Source organism: Solanum verrucosum, unplaced genomic scaffold (assembly GCF_900185275.1).
Source record: "Solanum verrucosum unplaced genomic scaffold, falcon-dt-bn FXZP01001278.1, whole genome shotgun sequence".
Taxonomy (NCBI): domain Eukaryota; kingdom Viridiplantae; phylum Streptophyta; class Magnoliopsida; order Solanales; family Solanaceae; genus Solanum; species Solanum verrucosum.
Window position 1 is genome coordinate 1,348,852 of NW_026020317.1, and position 17,792 is coordinate 1,366,643.

The following is a 17,792-nucleotide window of genomic DNA, read 5'->3' on the forward strand; positions in this document are numbered from 1 at the left end:
AATCGAGTTTAGCTTCCTTTGGGTAGAAAAATGAGATGTTCCATCGAGGAAGTTGAGCTGCAAACAGTTATTCCACTTTCCTTTTCTTGTTTTTGTTTTTTTCTATTTTAGTTTAATTCTCTTTTGGTGGTTTTTTAATTATTATTTTTTTAGTGCTGGTGGGTTGTACTTTTTGGGTCAAACCATTAGATTTTTGTAAAAAAATAAATATATATTAAAAGATTGTGATCAACTAATAATTAAAAAAAATATAAAAAATAAATAAGCTGAATATTGAATTTTCATAGTCAAATATTGATTTTCAAATAAAGTAAAAAATAATTACAAAAATAAAGAAATAAATTATATGTCTAAATGTGGTTTAATTAAAGGCAGGGGATCTCCAGTATTCACCACAGTTATTAATGTCTATTAAATAAAAAAACAAGTCTGTTAATTAATTGTGCCGACGGAATTACTCCGTATATACCAAGAGAAAAATAAATATAACTGCTAAGAGCCAAAACATAATGCCCCCACTGTTTCTACCCGAAGACTTTGATTTTAAAAAAAAATTAAAAGTATTGAAAATAATTTTAAATTTAATGTAAATTATTAGTTTCATTTTTGAATGGTTAGTCTTAAAAATATTTTCTACTTGATTAACTGAACTTAAATACACTTCAATCTTGCAATATGAAAGAAATATACTCCTAAATTCTTGCCAAGTTTAGAGTATTTTCAACACTTTTCTTGATTTTTTATTAAGAACTCCGTGCTCTTACAAGAGTTTGAGACCATTTGATATGTCATGTGACAGATTAGAGCGTATCTAATTTAATTAGACAAATAGATTAGTGTTTTTAAGACGGTCAGAAATGTGGACATCACTATTTCTTTTTTGCGTTCATCATGTGATCCTTTTAACAAGGAATCTCCAGATACCACTTCTCCTTGAACCTTCCACCCCCACCCCCTAAGAAAAAAAAGAAAATTGATTTTGATGTATGTTGTGGTTTTGTATTATATATATAGCAGACAATGTATTAAGCTTGAAGACAAGTTCCTCATTAGTAGTTCCCTCAATTATTTCCACACCAAAAGCCAAAGATGGTTCTGTGGAGCCAATTGGTCATTAAATCAGTGCTTTTAGTTTGTAGCATTATTTCTCTCTTCTTACATACTGGCAGAGCAGAGCTTATAGTACAAAATTTGAGTGGCCATAGTTGGGAAAACAAAGGGGTTGTAAGCAATAGCAAGTGCAACTTGTTTCAAGGTAGATGGGCAATTGACCCTTCTTTTCCTCTTTATGATTCCTCAACTTGCCCTTTCATTGACCCTGAATTTGATTGCCTCAAATATGGTCGCCCTGATAAGCAATACCTCAAATATGCTTGGAAACCTGATTCTTGTAACTTGCCCAGGTACTCTTTAATGCTCCTTCTTCCAATCTTTTTTTTCTTAACTTTTTATTTTTGCAATATAGACTTACAAGATAAAAGGTAAGGTTGTGTACGCACATCATCTGACACAAACCCTACTTGTGAGATTACACTGATTATGTTGTTGTTGTTGACTTACGCAACACATTTTGAAGAAACAGAGAAGTCTTTCCTCTGTTTTAATATTGTCTAGTACAACTCCTCTTGTTTGTATTACTAGGGGAGTTGTAATAGATTGACAGCGTAAAACTAGTCAATTTATGATAAATTTTCATCTCAATTAGTTATGGTGTAATGATTTACTAATAGATTTTTTTAAAAATTTACAGGTTTAATGGGAAGGATTTCTTGCAGAGATGGTCAGGGAAAAAAATAATGTTTATTGGTGACTCGTTGAGTTTGAACATGTGGAATTCTCTAGCCTGTATGCTTCATGCGTCGGTGCCTAATGCCAAGATTACAATTTCTAGGAAGGAGACACTTTCTTCTGTCACTTTTCAGGTTTAATTTGCTCTCTTCTTTTACTATGTGTTTTTGGTTTTCTTTGATTTCCCATTTCAGGTTTTGCTCTCTCCTAGTTTTAGTTTTAGTTTTAAAAAAATTATCTCAAAATCAAAATGGATAACATTAGGCGACAGTTAAAATGGGAACTTTGTGGAAGAAGAGATGAGAATTAGAAGAACTTGAGTAAATTCTCAGCAGGGAATTGAATGGAAAAATGAGAGAAGAAAGTCTCTGTTAATTCATAATTGTTTAGGTAGAAACTCTAGTGAGAGAAGGAAAAGGAAAAAAAAGAACAATCTTTATACTATTTTAAACTGTTTTTGATCGAGTGTGAAAAATCTTTAATTGAAGTATTTTATGACAAAAGAATGATTTTTGTAATCATTTGATGATGTTGAATTCAACTGTTAAAACAACATATACGTTACGTTATTACTATAATTGTAGTGGATCATGATGTTGGTTGTTGCGAAAATGATGAAATCGGTGAAAAAAGAGTCTAGCTATACGGCGACAGTAAATAGTAGGTGGGTTCATTCTTAATTACGAAGTCCGAGTTATAAGTTTTAAAAATAAAAAATAAAATTAATATCAAATAGTTAAACTAAAAAGCAATAGCCTTTCTGAGTATGAAAATTTTCATAATTCACAAAATAACATATCAATAAGATCTCACAAGTAAGTTTTGGAAAGAATAAGGTGTACTCAGACCTTATATCTATTTTGTATGGAATAAAGAGGTGTTTTCGATAGATCCTTGATATGTTTAGTTGTTCGCAACCAGTATGAATGATAACCTCGATAATGATATTGATTTGTAGCTTTATGAAAATGGAAATTAACTTGCTAGAATAAATTAAATTCTATTGATAACATAAAAAACAGTATACGTTTTAATATACTCCATAATTTTAGCGTTGTCACAAAGCAAAAACACATGCATACACAAATATGTGTGTGTTTTCACATGGTCTACCTTGGTTTCTCACTTCTTCTTTTTTGTTTTACAATATGAGGCTGCAATTAGTACAAGATACATATATTACAGACAATAGAGTTGTTAAGGAGAAAAATTGTTTTCTCCAATTTTATAGCTTTTGTTTGACAAATATTGAAGGAGGGGACAACCAAGATCCAAATAAGATGTAGAACAGTGGATAGAAAAGATTAAAAAAACAATGTGACATCAATCATTAATATAATACTACAAATAAGATATGGAAAAAAAATTTGAGAATTGTGGTAGCCAAAGACCACAAAGAAAAAAAAGTTGACTTTTTAGGCTCCCAATAAAAAACTTGGAAAGGAGACGAAAAGGAATTTTATTTGTCACATCTTTAATAGCAGTATACCCGTGAACTAGTGAAAGGCATGCTTAGCTCTTTTCCATGTTCACCAATCTGATCTTTCCTCGTAATTTAGCTTAGATCTTGTATATGTGTTGATGGCAAGCGAGCAATCATCAAAATTAGAATTGATAAACTTCATATCTTGAATTTGCTTTTGTTATCGACCCTTCAAAATGTTCAAGAGGTCTAGTTTTCTATGTCGACCTACTCAATCTTCATATTTATTATCTAGTTGTAGTTGTTGCATTTACAAGAAACCATAAGGGCAGCAAAAAATGGTTGTACAAGAGAAAAATAATAATGAAAAAATCTTTCTGGCCAGAATGATATTTTTATCTATGTTATTTTACTTTAAAACATTTTTACCCTTTTAACTTTAATATCTTTTAACTAAGAAATGGAAAAAAGATTAGTTTATTTTAAAATAAAAAAAATATTATAATTTTTTAAATTTTTTGGCCATTTAGCACTTTCCCAAAAATAATTATCTAGTGGTGTTACTTGGCCAAAACATTGTCATAATCATTGGTAGGTCCAATCTTTGAAGGCCAGTTTTATTGCAATTTTTTTTTGGTTGTCAGAGCATAAGTTATTCACCTTTGGTCTTAGCCACATCTTCTAAAAGAGGCTCAAACCTAACAATAAAAATCATATCTTTGCTATAAAAGCTTCTGACAATTTTGTTGCCAACTTGTTACTCATATTTATAGAATAAAAATAAGGGTGTTCCGCTATAGTTTTTGATACACTTTGTCACTTTTTTTCCTGCAGGATTATGGAGTTACTTTATTCCTTTATCGAACAACTTACCTTGTGGATATAGTAAGAGAGAAGATTGGAAGGGTATTGAAATTGGATGCCATTCAACAAGGTGATGCTTGGAAAGGAATGGATATGTTAATTTTCAATTCTTGGCATTGGTGGACTCACAAGGGCAACTCTCAACCGTATGATCCCTTTTTTGAGCACACTTTTAATATTTAATTGTATATTCATCATGTGTGGGTCTGATTCTCTAATACTATGTTAAAGTATGTGATTATTTAATTTAAAAGCTTAAACTATTAGAAAGAGTACACTTTTGTTAGTTTAATTGTATTGTCAACATGTGTGGAAAAAACTATAGTAACTGAATCATATTTTTTTGTAGATGGGATTATGTGCAAGATGGTATGAAAGTATCGAAAGATATGGACCGTTTAATGGCATTTTACAAAGGTCTAACTACTTGGGCAAGATGGGTTGATGGAAATGTTGACTCCTCTAAGACCAAAGTCTTCTTCCAGGGCATTTCTCCAACTCATTATATGTAAGTGCTGCACTTCTTCATTTGCTAAATAAATGCTTGAATTTAAGTTCTATATACCGATAGTTTAAAAATAACTCACATGATCAACTAACTCAAAAGTATGTAATGGTATAACCTATGGTTTCTCGGACCCTTGAAAAGTGTCGGATCCAAAAGAAACACATAGCTTTTAGACGATTCAATACACACAACAATTCTTTTGACGAGTTTGAGCAACATAGTTGGTAACCTAGAGAAAGTAGCAACCAACGTGCGTGTATAACTAACTGCACTAACTTTCACTGAATATAATTATTTTCCAAGCTCAAAATTCATGTTCTGTTGTATCATGATCAGGGGTCAGGAATGGGGGGCATCAACAAAGAATTGCAACTCAGAGCAAATACCATTAGCAGGATCGACATATCCAGCAGGGACACCAGCATCAGCTATTGTAGTAAACAAAGTACTAAATAGGATGAAGACACCAGTTCATCTCCTCGATATCACGTTTCTATCCCAGTTAAGGAAAGATGCTCATCCATCAATGTACAGCGGTGATCACCCTGGTGTAGATTGCAGCCACTGGTGTCTCCCTGGACTACCTGATACATGGAACCAGCTTCTTTATGCATCACTAATTATGTGAGGATGAAAAACCTCATATAATATTCTCCTTTTAATCTTCTTCCTTTCCACTTACAAAGTGAAATTAACTGTACATTTGTGGACGTATGTGAAGACCTTCAGCTCAAAACAGCCAGCAATCAAGTGAACATAGCAATCATTGGCGCAGTACTCCTGGACTTCTTAACAATTGGAGCCAGCTTGTTTATGCAGCAGCAGTTCTTCTCTGAGGATGAAGACTTCAGATTAGTTTTAACTGCTCATAGTTTGATACAAGGACATACAATAGCTTTTAGATGTAATAAGTAAGTAAGGGTTGACAAAATGTACATACATATATACTGCTACTACTAAACTCACATCCTATCACAATCTTACACCTGTCAATAATAACAGAATTCAGTTACATCTAATAATAACTAACTGCTAAACTAAGACTGCTAAACTAAGCTGTAACAAATCAGTAACAAACCCGTGAGGTCAAGTTACACCACTATCCTCAATACTCCTCCTCAAACTAGGTGTAGTGAATACATTTAGAACACCAAGTTTGGATAAAAGTGATTCATGTTGCAGTCTTCCCAAAGCTTTGGTTAAAATGTCTGCTTGTTGGTGTTGTGTAGGGATATACATAGTACTAATCAACCCTTGTTGAATCTTCTCCCTAATAAAGTGACAATCAATCTCTATGTGTTTCGTCCTCTCATGAAACACAGGATTTGCTGCAATTTGAAGTGCTGCCTTACTATCACAGAACACAGAAACTGGTTCCTCAATCTGAATATTCAATTCTTTGAACAAGTTTGTCATCCAAACAATTTCTGCTGTTAGACAAGCCAAGCTTCTATATTCTGCTTCAGCAGAACTTCTTGATACTGTAGCCTGTTTCTTTGATTTCCAAGAGATGAGAGAATCTCCCAACTTCAGTAGATAACCTGTCACTGATCTTCTGGTATTTGGGCATGCTGCCCAGTCTGCATCACAAAAACCAGTCAGTTTCATCTTCTTCTGTGAGGACATAAGTAAGCCCAATCCTGGTTGAGTCTTGATATATCTAAGAACTCTAATAGCAGCCTGCCAGAGCTTTTGGTTTCTGGAGGAATTGACTGAGAGTCTGGACTGTGTAAGCTATGTCAGGTCTGGTGATGGTTAAGTACAATAACTTGCCAATCATTCTTTGATATTGAGTAACATCCGGATGCAACTCCTCCTCACCACAATCTTCTTCAGAGGCTGTAGTGAGTTTCATATTACACTCCAATGGAGTATTCGCTGCCTTTCCTGCAGTAATGCCTGCTTCAACTAAGAGCTCCAATGCATATTTCCTTTGGTTCATAAGGATACCCCTTTTGGATCTGCTGAATTCTATGCCTAGGAAGAATTTCAATTCTCCTTAATCCTTGATCTTGAACCACTTATGCAAGATGTCTTTGGTGTTCTGAATCAGTGCAGCATCATTCCCAGTAATAAGGAGGTCATCAACATAGACTAAGATAATAACCAAATTGACCCCTTGCTTCTTAGTGAATAATGAATAATCCAAATGACTCTGACTATATCCAGATTTCAATAAAGCCTCAGTAAGTTTAAAATTCCATTGTCTTGAAGCTTGTTTAAGCCCATAAAGGGATTTCACAAGCTTACAGACCATAGGTTGATCAGTGGCAACTTGTAGACCTTTAGGTAGTTCCATGAATACATCTTCGGTGAGATCTCCTTGCAGGAAGGCATTGTAGACATCCATTTGGTATATACACCAATTCTCTGCAGCAGCCAGTGCAATAACAGTCCTTACTGTCACCATTTTTACCACTGGAGAAAAAGTTTCTTGGTAGTCTATACCAGCAGTTTGGCTATACCCTTTTGCTACTAATCTAGCCTTGTACCTTTCCACTTCACCATCTGCCTTATATTTGATTTTGAAGATCCACTTACAACCAATCACAGGCTTCCCTTGTGGCCAAGGAACCAGATTCCAAGTGCCATTTTCATCAAGGGCTTGCAATTCTTGCTGCATTGCTGCTATCCACTTCTCATCATGTAAGGCATCTTCATAAGATTTAGGTTCACACACAGCTGAAAATCTGCTTAAACAGGCTCTGTATGTGGAAGAGATGTGCTGATACGAAACACAGTTGGACAATGAGTGAGGTTTCTGCTTTCCAGAAGTGATATAGTCTTGATGCCAGGCTGGTGTAATCACAGTTCTACTGGACCTCCTAGTAATATTGGTGGTTGGTTGACTCTCAGGAATACCAACAATATCATTGAGTGGATCTGCAGTGTCATTCAATACTGTGGACACATCAGAAACTTCAGGTACATGATCAATAATAGTCTCTGCAGAAACTTGATCTTGTTCTGATTCTAATGGCTGAGTGATGTCTGGGAACAGGGGAATTGTATCATCATGCAGTTCCTTAAAAGGAAACATATGCTCCTTAAACACCACATCCCTACTAACCATGAACTTCTTGTCTGCAATATTATAAAGAAGATACCCCTTCTGAGTCAAAGAATAGCCCATCATAACACAAGCAACAGATCTGGGAGAAAATTTGTCTTTCCTAATTAGTGTGGTAGCATAACACATACATCCAACAGTTCTTAAATGATCCAGCTTAGGTTTCCTTTGATAGAAGACTTCATAAGGAGATTTACCTTCCAATGTAGGAGTAGGTAACCTGTTGATTAAGTATACAGCTGCTACAACACATTCTCCCCAAAACCTGATAGGTATGCCACCCTGAAACATGATACTTCTGGCTACTTCCAACACATGCCTATGTTTTCTTTCCACCACTCCATTTTGCTGTGGAGTGTGTGGACAACTGCTTTGGTGAACTATGCCTAAAGAGGCAAATAAGTCTTTGCATTCTATGTTAAAAAACTCACCCCCATTATCTGATCTAACATTCTTCACATTGTGATCAAACTGAGTTTTAACCATTTTGAAAAAAGACTTCAAGACAACAATAACATCAGATTTCAGTCTAAGCAAATACAACCATGTAGTTCTAGAATAGTCGTCAACAATAGTGAGGAAATACTTGAAACCAGCATGAGTGCTGATTCTTTGTGGACCCCAAACATCAATATGTATCAATTCAAATACAGAACTACTTCTAGTTGTAGACACAGGAAAAGGCAACCGTGTTTGCTTAGCTAATGGACATACAACACAATCATTAATATGTCTATCATTAATGGAAACTAATTTCTTCAAAGTAGTGGAGGATGGGTGGCCAAGTCTATTGTGCCATAGCATGCCTTCATCATCATTGGTCTTTATGTGCATCAACTTTGCACTAGCTGCATTCATGTTGCTTCCATCTCCAACATCTTTATTCAACAGAAAATATAAACCTCCTGTCTCCTTACCAATCCCCTTGACCTTCCCAGTTAACAGGTCCTGAAATACACAAAACTCAGGAAAAAATCTTACTGAGCAGTGTAAATGCCTGGTTAACTGAGAAACTGAAATCAGATTATACTTGAAATCAGGAACCACTAAAACATTAGCCAACACATCACCATTGTCCCATCTATAACTACCAGTGTGTGTTATTGATGCAGTTCCTCCATCAGGCAATTGTACATGGTTCTGATCACTTTGTTCTAATGCAACGATGTCAAACAAATCATCTAGTGATGTTGTTATATGCTTTGTTGCGCCAGAATCTACTACCCAGTGTTTAAACTTATTACTAATAGAGAATGAGTGATCCATACCTGCTTGATTGACTGCTGGGATCACAGAATTCTCCTTGTTCAATAGCCTGAGAATTTGACCATATTGCTCCTGTGTGAATGTAGGAGGTGTTTGGCCAAGTGAATCATTCTCAACAGCATTGACATTTGCCATTCTATTAGCATTGTTTCCAGACTTCTTCCTGAACTTGTAATCTGGTGGATATCCAACAACACGAAATGTGAAATCTACAACTACAGTTGAAGATCTAATTGGAGAGAAAAAGATGTGAGCTGTAAACTGATTTCATTGATTAGAAGAAGTGATTTGTACAATGCACTATGTACATACATATATACTGCTACTACTAAACTCACATCCTATCACAATCTTACACCTGTCAATAATAACAGAATTCAGTTACATCTAATAATAACTAACTGCTAAACTAAGACTGCTAAACTAAGCTGTAACAAATCAGTAACAAACCCGTGAGGTCAAGTTACACCACTATCCTCAATAAGGGTGCATAGAGGTTCTGTTAATTTCTAATTACTAGCTTGAAGTTTCCTTTCATTTTGTTAAGCAATAGCAAGTAAACGCAGAATCTCTCTAGATTGAGTCCTAGTAAATGTAAAAGTTTCTTATCCAGATATAGAATTTCATGTGTAAGTCAGTTTTATGATACACAACTAAGATTTGCAACATTTTGATGAAATTTTTACTATTCAAGAACATGTTTTGCATTGCTCCACCAAATGTTAACATTGTGTACTCGAGTGTGTAAACAAGAAACAAGTACATATTATGGAAATCACAAATAAAAGTAATGAACTTCATTGACTTTCATCTGATCTGCAGATGAAGTAAAAAAAGAAGAAGGAACTTACTTTGAGACAGTAGGAGAAGAAAGATAAGTTACCAACATAAATATATAGATATGGAGATCATCAATTTATCTTCCATTTCTTCAACTTGTACACCGCAGGAGCATATCACCCACCATTTACAACCTTAATATTCATGATTCTTCCACTATCAAACACAAAAACATGATAAGCAACCAAGAACAAGATATATAAGTTGGTAGACATCTCAAAGCTGTCAACTGCAACCAGTGATAGAGCAAGCAAATTATTTGTACAATAGTTTCTCCATATCCTATTGACTAGTCCCAAAAAAAAAGCTTTTCAGTTAGAAAGCAAAAGGAACAAATATCTTAGGAAAGACTGATTTCACTGTTACAATATCTAAATGATTGTTATAGAGGAGGCTAAGGAACTTCCATATTAATCTACTAGAATGAAAAACCAGGCATAGATCCTGCATGAACATGAACAAAACAGTTGAACCACCATGCTTCCTCTCTTTTATATATATGTACTAATTTGTAACCAGTAACTAACCTAGCTGAAATGTTGCTGCAATATGGAGGGCTTATTTACCACATATGGCGTGCAACAAACTGGAAAATTTTCAGAAATGAAGTTGTAAATAGTAGCTTTATAGTGTTACAAATTAGGAAAGAATTGCAATAATATATACAGGGAAAGTTGTTAAATGTCATTTTTTGATTCAACGTTTGTGTAATTAGTTTGGTTTTTGCTTGAGGCCTACTTAATCATGAGTATTACTCTTTCTAGAAGGTGGATGTGGTTGTTAGGTGTAATCTTTTGGTCTGTCTATAGTAATATTTCACATTTATTAATTATTGGTAAATATATATTCAATCTAGGCTTCCTGATTTAGATTAAATAATGCTATGGGTACAAACTGTATATACTCTAATATTTTTATAATCCAAACGGTATCTAACAGAGTAATTGTCAGATGAATTGTACAACTCCAGCTGTTATGAATGGAAAGTACAACTCCCACTAACATGCACCATTAGACATCTATGTTAGCTGTTGTAACAAGCATCTTCAACAACTCCAAGTACAACAAATTAAAGGAATTCAAGAGGAAAGAAGAATAAAAGAGATGAGAAAACGATTTTCAAATTAAATTGAACAACTTACTGTCCGTTTGGATTAACTTATTTACGTTACTTTTTATAAGTCCATCCAAACAGGTCTTAATCTTCCAATTTACCATTTCCCTAAAATACCATGATATGTTTTCTCCAACTGATGTAAGTCTAACAGGAAAGGTAAAATCCTTTGACCATAGACAGATTCATGATTTGAAGTTTATGTTTTCTACGACAATCTCAAGATTATAAATTTAATCTTGATTACAAATTCCTAAGCAAGACTAGTAACCAACAAGAATAAGTTTTAATTCCACGAATGCTATCTTCTGACCATGCTACTACTTAAGTACAGTTACAAATTTTTATTGAGTATAATTTTCACTTTAATTAGTACAACGTACAACATTTATTTGTTAAAGAAGTGAAGCCAGAAAGTAAAAGTACCCAGCTCTTTTTCTTATAAATTTGGAACGAGAGAAGAAACATACCTATGCAATTTTCCCATGCTTTTTTATTTTAAAATTTGGAAAAAGATTTAAAATAAAAGTTGCAATGTTTGTGATTTCAAATATTGGGCATTAATGAAAAGGAAACTCTTAAAATAATTTGATTCTTTCGAGACGTTTTCACTCCCCTGCCTTACCTACCCAAAAATTAAATGAAAAAAGAAGTTCTAAAAATCTACAATTGTTTCAAGTTTGCAAAGAAATAAAAGATATAACTTTCTTTATCTTGCTCTCCTTTCTCCCCTTTCAAGAAGAAAGCACAAAGAAAATGTATCTTTCAGCTTTAATTTACCAAAATGGGAAAAGAAAAAAAAAGTAGATATAAATTAGAAACTTGAATTTGAAATGGTGCAAGTGAATTGTCTAAGTGCTCTTCTTTGTCTCATTGTTTATCTCATAATCATTCGATAGCTCCTACAAGTTATACTTGAACTTGAGCATATGTTGAGGGATCAAAGATAACATAAGCCAATTTTACTTTGTGCAAAATGAAAATGTACTGATAAGAATGCAAGCTCATATTTATACACATCTTCGTCTGAACCTTTTTTTAAGTCATATAATCGAAGCAAGGCTTCTATGTATGGTACCGAGGAATATTAAATGATTAAAACACTGTTAACAGGTTAATACACATAAGGACAAGTTATTGAACTGATAAGAGAGTCCATTTTCACACGAATTATGAATAAATTAATAAATGTTTAGGCATATTCACATTCACATTGGTGATGTCATTTTTTATACAACAAAAATAACAGCATTCTGAAGCTGAGTTTGCTACAGATATTGAATTAGCAAGGTGTAGATTTGCAAACATATTTGTGTTGCTGATTTTGACATTGTATATGGCATGATCTTGCTTTGTCTCTCAGCTCTTGGAATGCCCTCATTGTCTCCACGTCGAAACCACCCGCAAACTGTACAAAAAACAGGAAAAACACACATTTAATTATTACTTGTACAAAAAAGCATGTGATTAAACAACTACTCTTGCATGTTGTTACTATTATTTACCTGATGTACTCGAAAGGCGAACCTAACGCCTTGAATTATAAGCTCTTCTTCTTCAGGACCACCACCAACCATTTCTAACTCTGCAGATACCCTCTTCATGTACTTCATGGCTAATTTTACTGATGCCAGCTTGATCTGCAATAATGCAAAAATAAAACAACACAACTACATCACGTTATTACCAGGTCTCTTTCTTTGTGTTAATATTTTTCAATCAAAGCAGCAGGATGGTACAAATTTTGAGACCACACGATTTACAAAGATTTGCCCCACATAACAGTGAAACACTAGTAATTGTGCAGGCAAGCAGAATGTCTGTGAACTCTGGCTGCCTGCTCTTAATTATATTATCTTGCAAGAAAAAGACCAACAGACTAGATAGTTTCATAGATACCCATATCATTATGCAGAAACATAAATTGATATGCCCAATAATTGACCTAAAATCTCAGAAGGAAAATTAATTTTTTCATTGGGTCCCCACCCAACTCAGCTTAGCGGATTACCCGCCACACGAAGGGGTAATGTATATTGTGGAAAAATTTTAAGCAAGTTTTTGCCAATTACGAAACTTCTTCCTGCTGGAGGCATATTTTAATTTGCCTTATGAAGATATAGATTAAAAAATCATAGGGTGATTTCTATCTTAGTGTGACATTATAAAAATCATAGGGATCTATAAAAGGTCAACATTAAGAATCTGATTCCTTTTTTCTACTTACTACCACCAAACACTGGCATAAAAAGGGATGCAGACAAGCAAATATGTTTTGGAGAACAGAGACTTGACATGTGCTCATGCAGGCATGGGCATATTAATAATGCAGAACTTCCCCAAAAATTCTGTCATCTAGTAACACACTCTAATAGAATAATACAGAGTATATTTTATCCCATGCTATTTCCTTTGTCTGTACATTAATCAACGGAAACATCCGCGGTACAGACCAAGAACCATCTTCAATTATATTGTTTTTCCTCTAGTCATAACCCTATGATAAAGAAATAGCAAGATATCTGTACAGTAAATTATACCACGAGAAGTAAAAACCGCACATTGTGTTAACACAGCTTTGCAGAGCAGAGGAAAGTATGAAGAAATTTAGATAGGACTAGCTTCAGTAGTGCTCTATGCATCATTTCCTAGGGCGTGTTGGGAACTGTCCTATTATTTCTTTTTAATACAGTAAAAAATGTATAGGCATCAAAAGAGGTGCTACCAGTAAAGACGGCACGAATTGAGGTCATTGGTGAAAGTTAACATATTGGAAGACATTCCCCTATGTGGAACATCAATAGGAAAAATACATCAAACAGCTACTCTGCTATAGAAGAGATCATAAAGGAGACGAGAGAATTATTAATTACCTGAGTAACAAAACCAGTATCCAGCATCCACTCAATTGGGATTTGAAAGACCTTATATCTTTTTGTAGCTGATTCTCTCATTCTTGACAGATTGTAAATTCCATGCTCTAATCTGTGTAATTGACATAAGAACAGAGATCAATCACTACTTAATAAACATATTTCCTTAACAAATGCAAGTTCTCATTAATTATTTTAGAGCTTTAATAATAATAATAATAATAACAATAATAGAGCAAATTCGTACTTCTCAAATAAGGCCTGCATTTTCTTAAGAGCTGTGCCACATGGTTGTCTAGGATTATCACGAAAGGACGATGCCTCAGATTCAAGTTTCTTTAGATCACAATATCCAAATGCAGCTTCTCTCAATGCATCAGCCTTTTGTTCAGGCCATTCAAAGTGTTTCAGAACAGCCCTTTCATCAACCTGAAAAAACTTCAAGTCATCAAATTGATTGACCAAACATATACAATTTTGCATGTTAGATAATGAAATGAACTTAAAATGATAACTGAAGAAGAAGTTTACCAAGTATGAGAGCTCGTCATCAAGCCATTTAACAAAAGGCACAACATCCACAATGTCTGTGAATGCAGCATGTTCTACTTCTTTGATCAAAAACCTAATAAAATCTCCTTGTGTCTCAACATCTGTTTTAATCTGCAATTAAGGAAGCAAAACAGGGAGAATCAAAAATTAAATAAAACAACCAACACTGAATGAAACGTTAAAGTTCAACCATCTTTAGGTAAACCGCATTAAAATGCCCTTCTGTTTTCTCAGTTCCAAAATTTTAGTCCAATTAAGAAATAAACTTTTGATTAAGACCTTCAATTGTTTAGTGTTTTTTGTTATCCGATAAAAGATTTGTAGATTTTTGTATACAATTATCAAAATTCTATTTTTGTTCGACTACTAATATCAGATCTGAAACAAAATTTCACTTAAACGCATGAAATCCATAAAGATTGTGATAGCGATTAGTCATTATATTCAGCATCAAATTGACTAAATTGCCCAGAGTGAGCAGATGGAACTACACCTCTCGTGATTCACAATTGCACTTTACCCCTCTACCTATATTGATTCGAATCTGGAAACTGTCTTATCTTGTGGAATACTTTAGCAAAATTCCAAGAAAAGTGCAATTAGGGTACCAAAAATAGACATCACACAACTAGTCATTTTCACAGACAGGAATGCACAAGGTAAACGGTAAAACAGTAATTTTAATAAAATAGCAATGGTAGAAAAGACTTACAGCTAGTAAATGCGCAGACCGGTTCTCAATTTCTCCGATCATATCCTTCGCCGACGATGGAGCATCGGCAGCGGAGGCAACTCCGGCACCGGAATCTCTCCGGCAGTCTCTCCGCATAAGAGAGTGATAAAACTCCACTACTTCAGGTATCCGCCTGACTTTTGCTGGCAAAGGCTTTAAACCTTTTGGAGGTGGCGGAGGAGGTGGCGGTGGGCCTGTTTTGGACGCAGCTGAAGGTACTGGTGGTGGTGGTGGCGGCGGCGGTGGAGGAGGAGGAACTGCTGCCATTTTGGGCGGCGCTGGTGCTGGTAGCGGAGGTGGGGGAGGTGGAAGTGGAATGTTAGAAATTTCAGCTAATGCACGTTCAGCTGAATCTGATAAGGAACTATGCGAAGGAGAAGATGAAGAAGATGATAAAGACGAGGATGATGAGGATGATGGCAATAGTGCAGACGATGGCCGCGGTGGTGGTTTAGGTACTCGGGGAACTCGTGATCTTAAACTCATAATCCCAACGGATATTTCAGCTAGCTCATCTGAATTAGACCGAGAATGCCTAGGCCTTTCACACATTTCCAATGCACTAACAATTTCCTCTTTCACCTCACACTCTGGTTTTGAAGTTACAGTAATGCTAGGTTGAGTCACGCATTTCCTCAAATACTTGGCGATGTTAGCTTTGTTATGAGCACCACTTGTCACATCTACAAATCTATGAGCAGATAACTCTTCATTAGCTTTCTTCAGCTCAGAAATTTCAGCTTCCATAGCTTTTATCCTCTCATCATACCTCCCATTTTGCTTCGATAGCTCAATGTGTAACATCTCTACTTCTTCTCTAAGCCTCTCGTTTTCCACTTCCAAGCATTCAATCATCCGACCTTTTCGTCCGATTTCCGCATCTTTTTGAGTGATCTCACTCTCCAACAACGGAAGTATAGCAACTGACTCTTTCAGCAGTTTCTTCTCAAGCAGCTCTGTTTTCAAACGTGACTCTCTTTCACGCAACTCTTCAACTATACGTAGGAGCTCCGTAACATCCGGTGGACGAGGCTGAACTTGAGCAGAGGAACGAGGAAAATAAACCCCGAAAGAACGAGAAAACACAGCACCTTTGGAAGTTTGCTGTTTCGGGCAGCTTGGTGAAGGAGAAGGAGGCTTAGGAGATGAATCTTGCTTCGATGGCTTTGGATTAGCAGGTGATTTCTGTAAACCCATAGCCATTTTTACTTTACCAGCAACCATTGTTGATCTACCACAAACTATGAACTCTCTGCTATACAAATTGCAAAAGAGAAGAGGAATAAGCCAAAATGAGGTCCCTATCTATGTGCCTGTAAGAAAAGGGTAAAGGGCAAAGGGGTAGGGGTAGGGGTAGAGTGAAGATAATACTGTGTTTTTGTAAAGAAGGTATTTCTTTGTTGAAACTTTGAAATGTGTAAATAATGCAGCAATATCGATGAACGGTCTTCTTTTCTTGGATCCACTTTGATTTTTTTCTTTTTTATTTATAGAGAAAAAAATGATAAATAAGACAAGCATTTTTACCTACTAATGCTAAAGTTGAAATAGTTTGACTCGTCCACGCGCCCAAGTGGTTCCAACGGTCATTCAATATATATAGTACTAAAACTCCTAAAAAGAAAATTAAATTAAATTATCATTAATTAAAATTTTACATATTGAGATCTGGTAACTTAACACTTAATTAGGGATGTTCATGGGTTGGTTTGGATCGGTTATTGGTAAAACCAAAACCAAACCAACTTAATCGGTTTTAAAATTATCAAAACCAAACCAAACCAAATATAATATACATTTATCGATTTGGTGATTATCGGTTTCAATTTGGTTTGGTTCGGTTATTAACCCGGATGTTCACGGGTTGGTTTGGATCGGTTATTGGTCAAAACCAAAACCAAACCAACTTAATCGGTTTTAAAATTATCAAAACCAAACCAAACCAAATATAATATTCATTTATCGATTTGGTGATTATCGGTTTCAATTTGGTTTGGTTCGGTTATTCGGTTATTAACCATACACAAAAATAAAAAAAACAATTCATTTAAAATGTGAAAAAAGTGACAACAATCAATTCAAAACGAAAAATAGTTAGAATGATTTAATTTACTAAACTTTCAATTACTAAATTTACTATCAATAAAGCTATAAAATTCACTATATTGGCCTAGAATGAAGAGACAATAACATTTTCAGTCCCACAAAGAATTGACATAGACACTCATATACATGAAATCAATAAGATAAATGTTTCATCTTGGGCATTTTTGCTTTCAATAAGTAAATTATAAAGAAATTTTAATGAAAATATGTATAAGATCTTTAAAATTGTTTATAAAAATAATATATTAAGTATGTATATTAATAAAATATATGTATATAATTCATCAGTTCGGTTCAGTTATTTCTTCGATTTTTTTCGAATAAAACCATAACCAAACCAAATACTATCGGTTTTCAAAAATCTAAAACCAAACAAACCAAACCCAAATAAAATCGATTTTATTTTATCAATTTGGTTTGATTTTTCGGTTTGGATTTGTTTTTATCCAAACCGTGAACACCCCTACACTTAATTACCAAAGCAACCTTAAATAATCATAATTTGTATGACTACAGATAATTACAATGACTAAAAGAGCTCAATAAACGGAAATAGTTAATAGAGCTCCAACTTGTCATAGCATTTACTGAAGCAACCCTTCAATATTCAAAATAAAATTTTAAAACAACTACGACAAGTCAAATAGAGCTAAAA

General features: G+C 34.5%; 2 protein-coding genes across 2 annotated transcripts; one reads left to right on the forward strand and one right to left on the reverse strand.

Annotated features, from left to right (window-relative positions):
* The first annotated feature begins 905 nt into the window (after positions 1-905).
* LOC125835209 (protein trichome birefringence-like 38) lies at positions 906-5,499 on the forward strand. The gene is made up of 6 exons (XM_049514334.1): positions 906-1,403; positions 1,751-1,922; positions 4,046-4,221; positions 4,425-4,583; positions 4,920-5,207; positions 5,305-5,499. Exons 1-6 carry the CDS (start codon positions 1,090-1,092, stop codon positions 5,417-5,419), a joined length of 1,224 nt encoding a protein of 407 aa, XP_049370291.1. The 5' UTR covers positions 906-1,089; the 3' UTR covers positions 5,420-5,499.
* A 6,569-nt stretch (positions 5,500-12,068) lies between these two features.
* On the reverse strand, positions 12,069-16,448 carry LOC125835196 (protein CHUP1, chloroplastic). The gene is made up of 6 exons (XM_049514323.1): positions 15,011-16,448; positions 14,278-14,409; positions 13,994-14,175; positions 13,747-13,858; positions 12,379-12,513; positions 12,069-12,281 (listed from the first exon to the last, which is right to left on the reverse strand). Exons 1-6 carry the CDS (start codon positions 16,253-16,255, stop codon positions 12,156-12,158), a joined length of 1,932 nt encoding a protein of 643 aa, XP_049370280.1. The 5' UTR covers positions 16,256-16,448; the 3' UTR covers positions 12,069-12,155.
* Between the last annotated feature and the right edge of the window lie 1,344 nt (positions 16,449-17,792).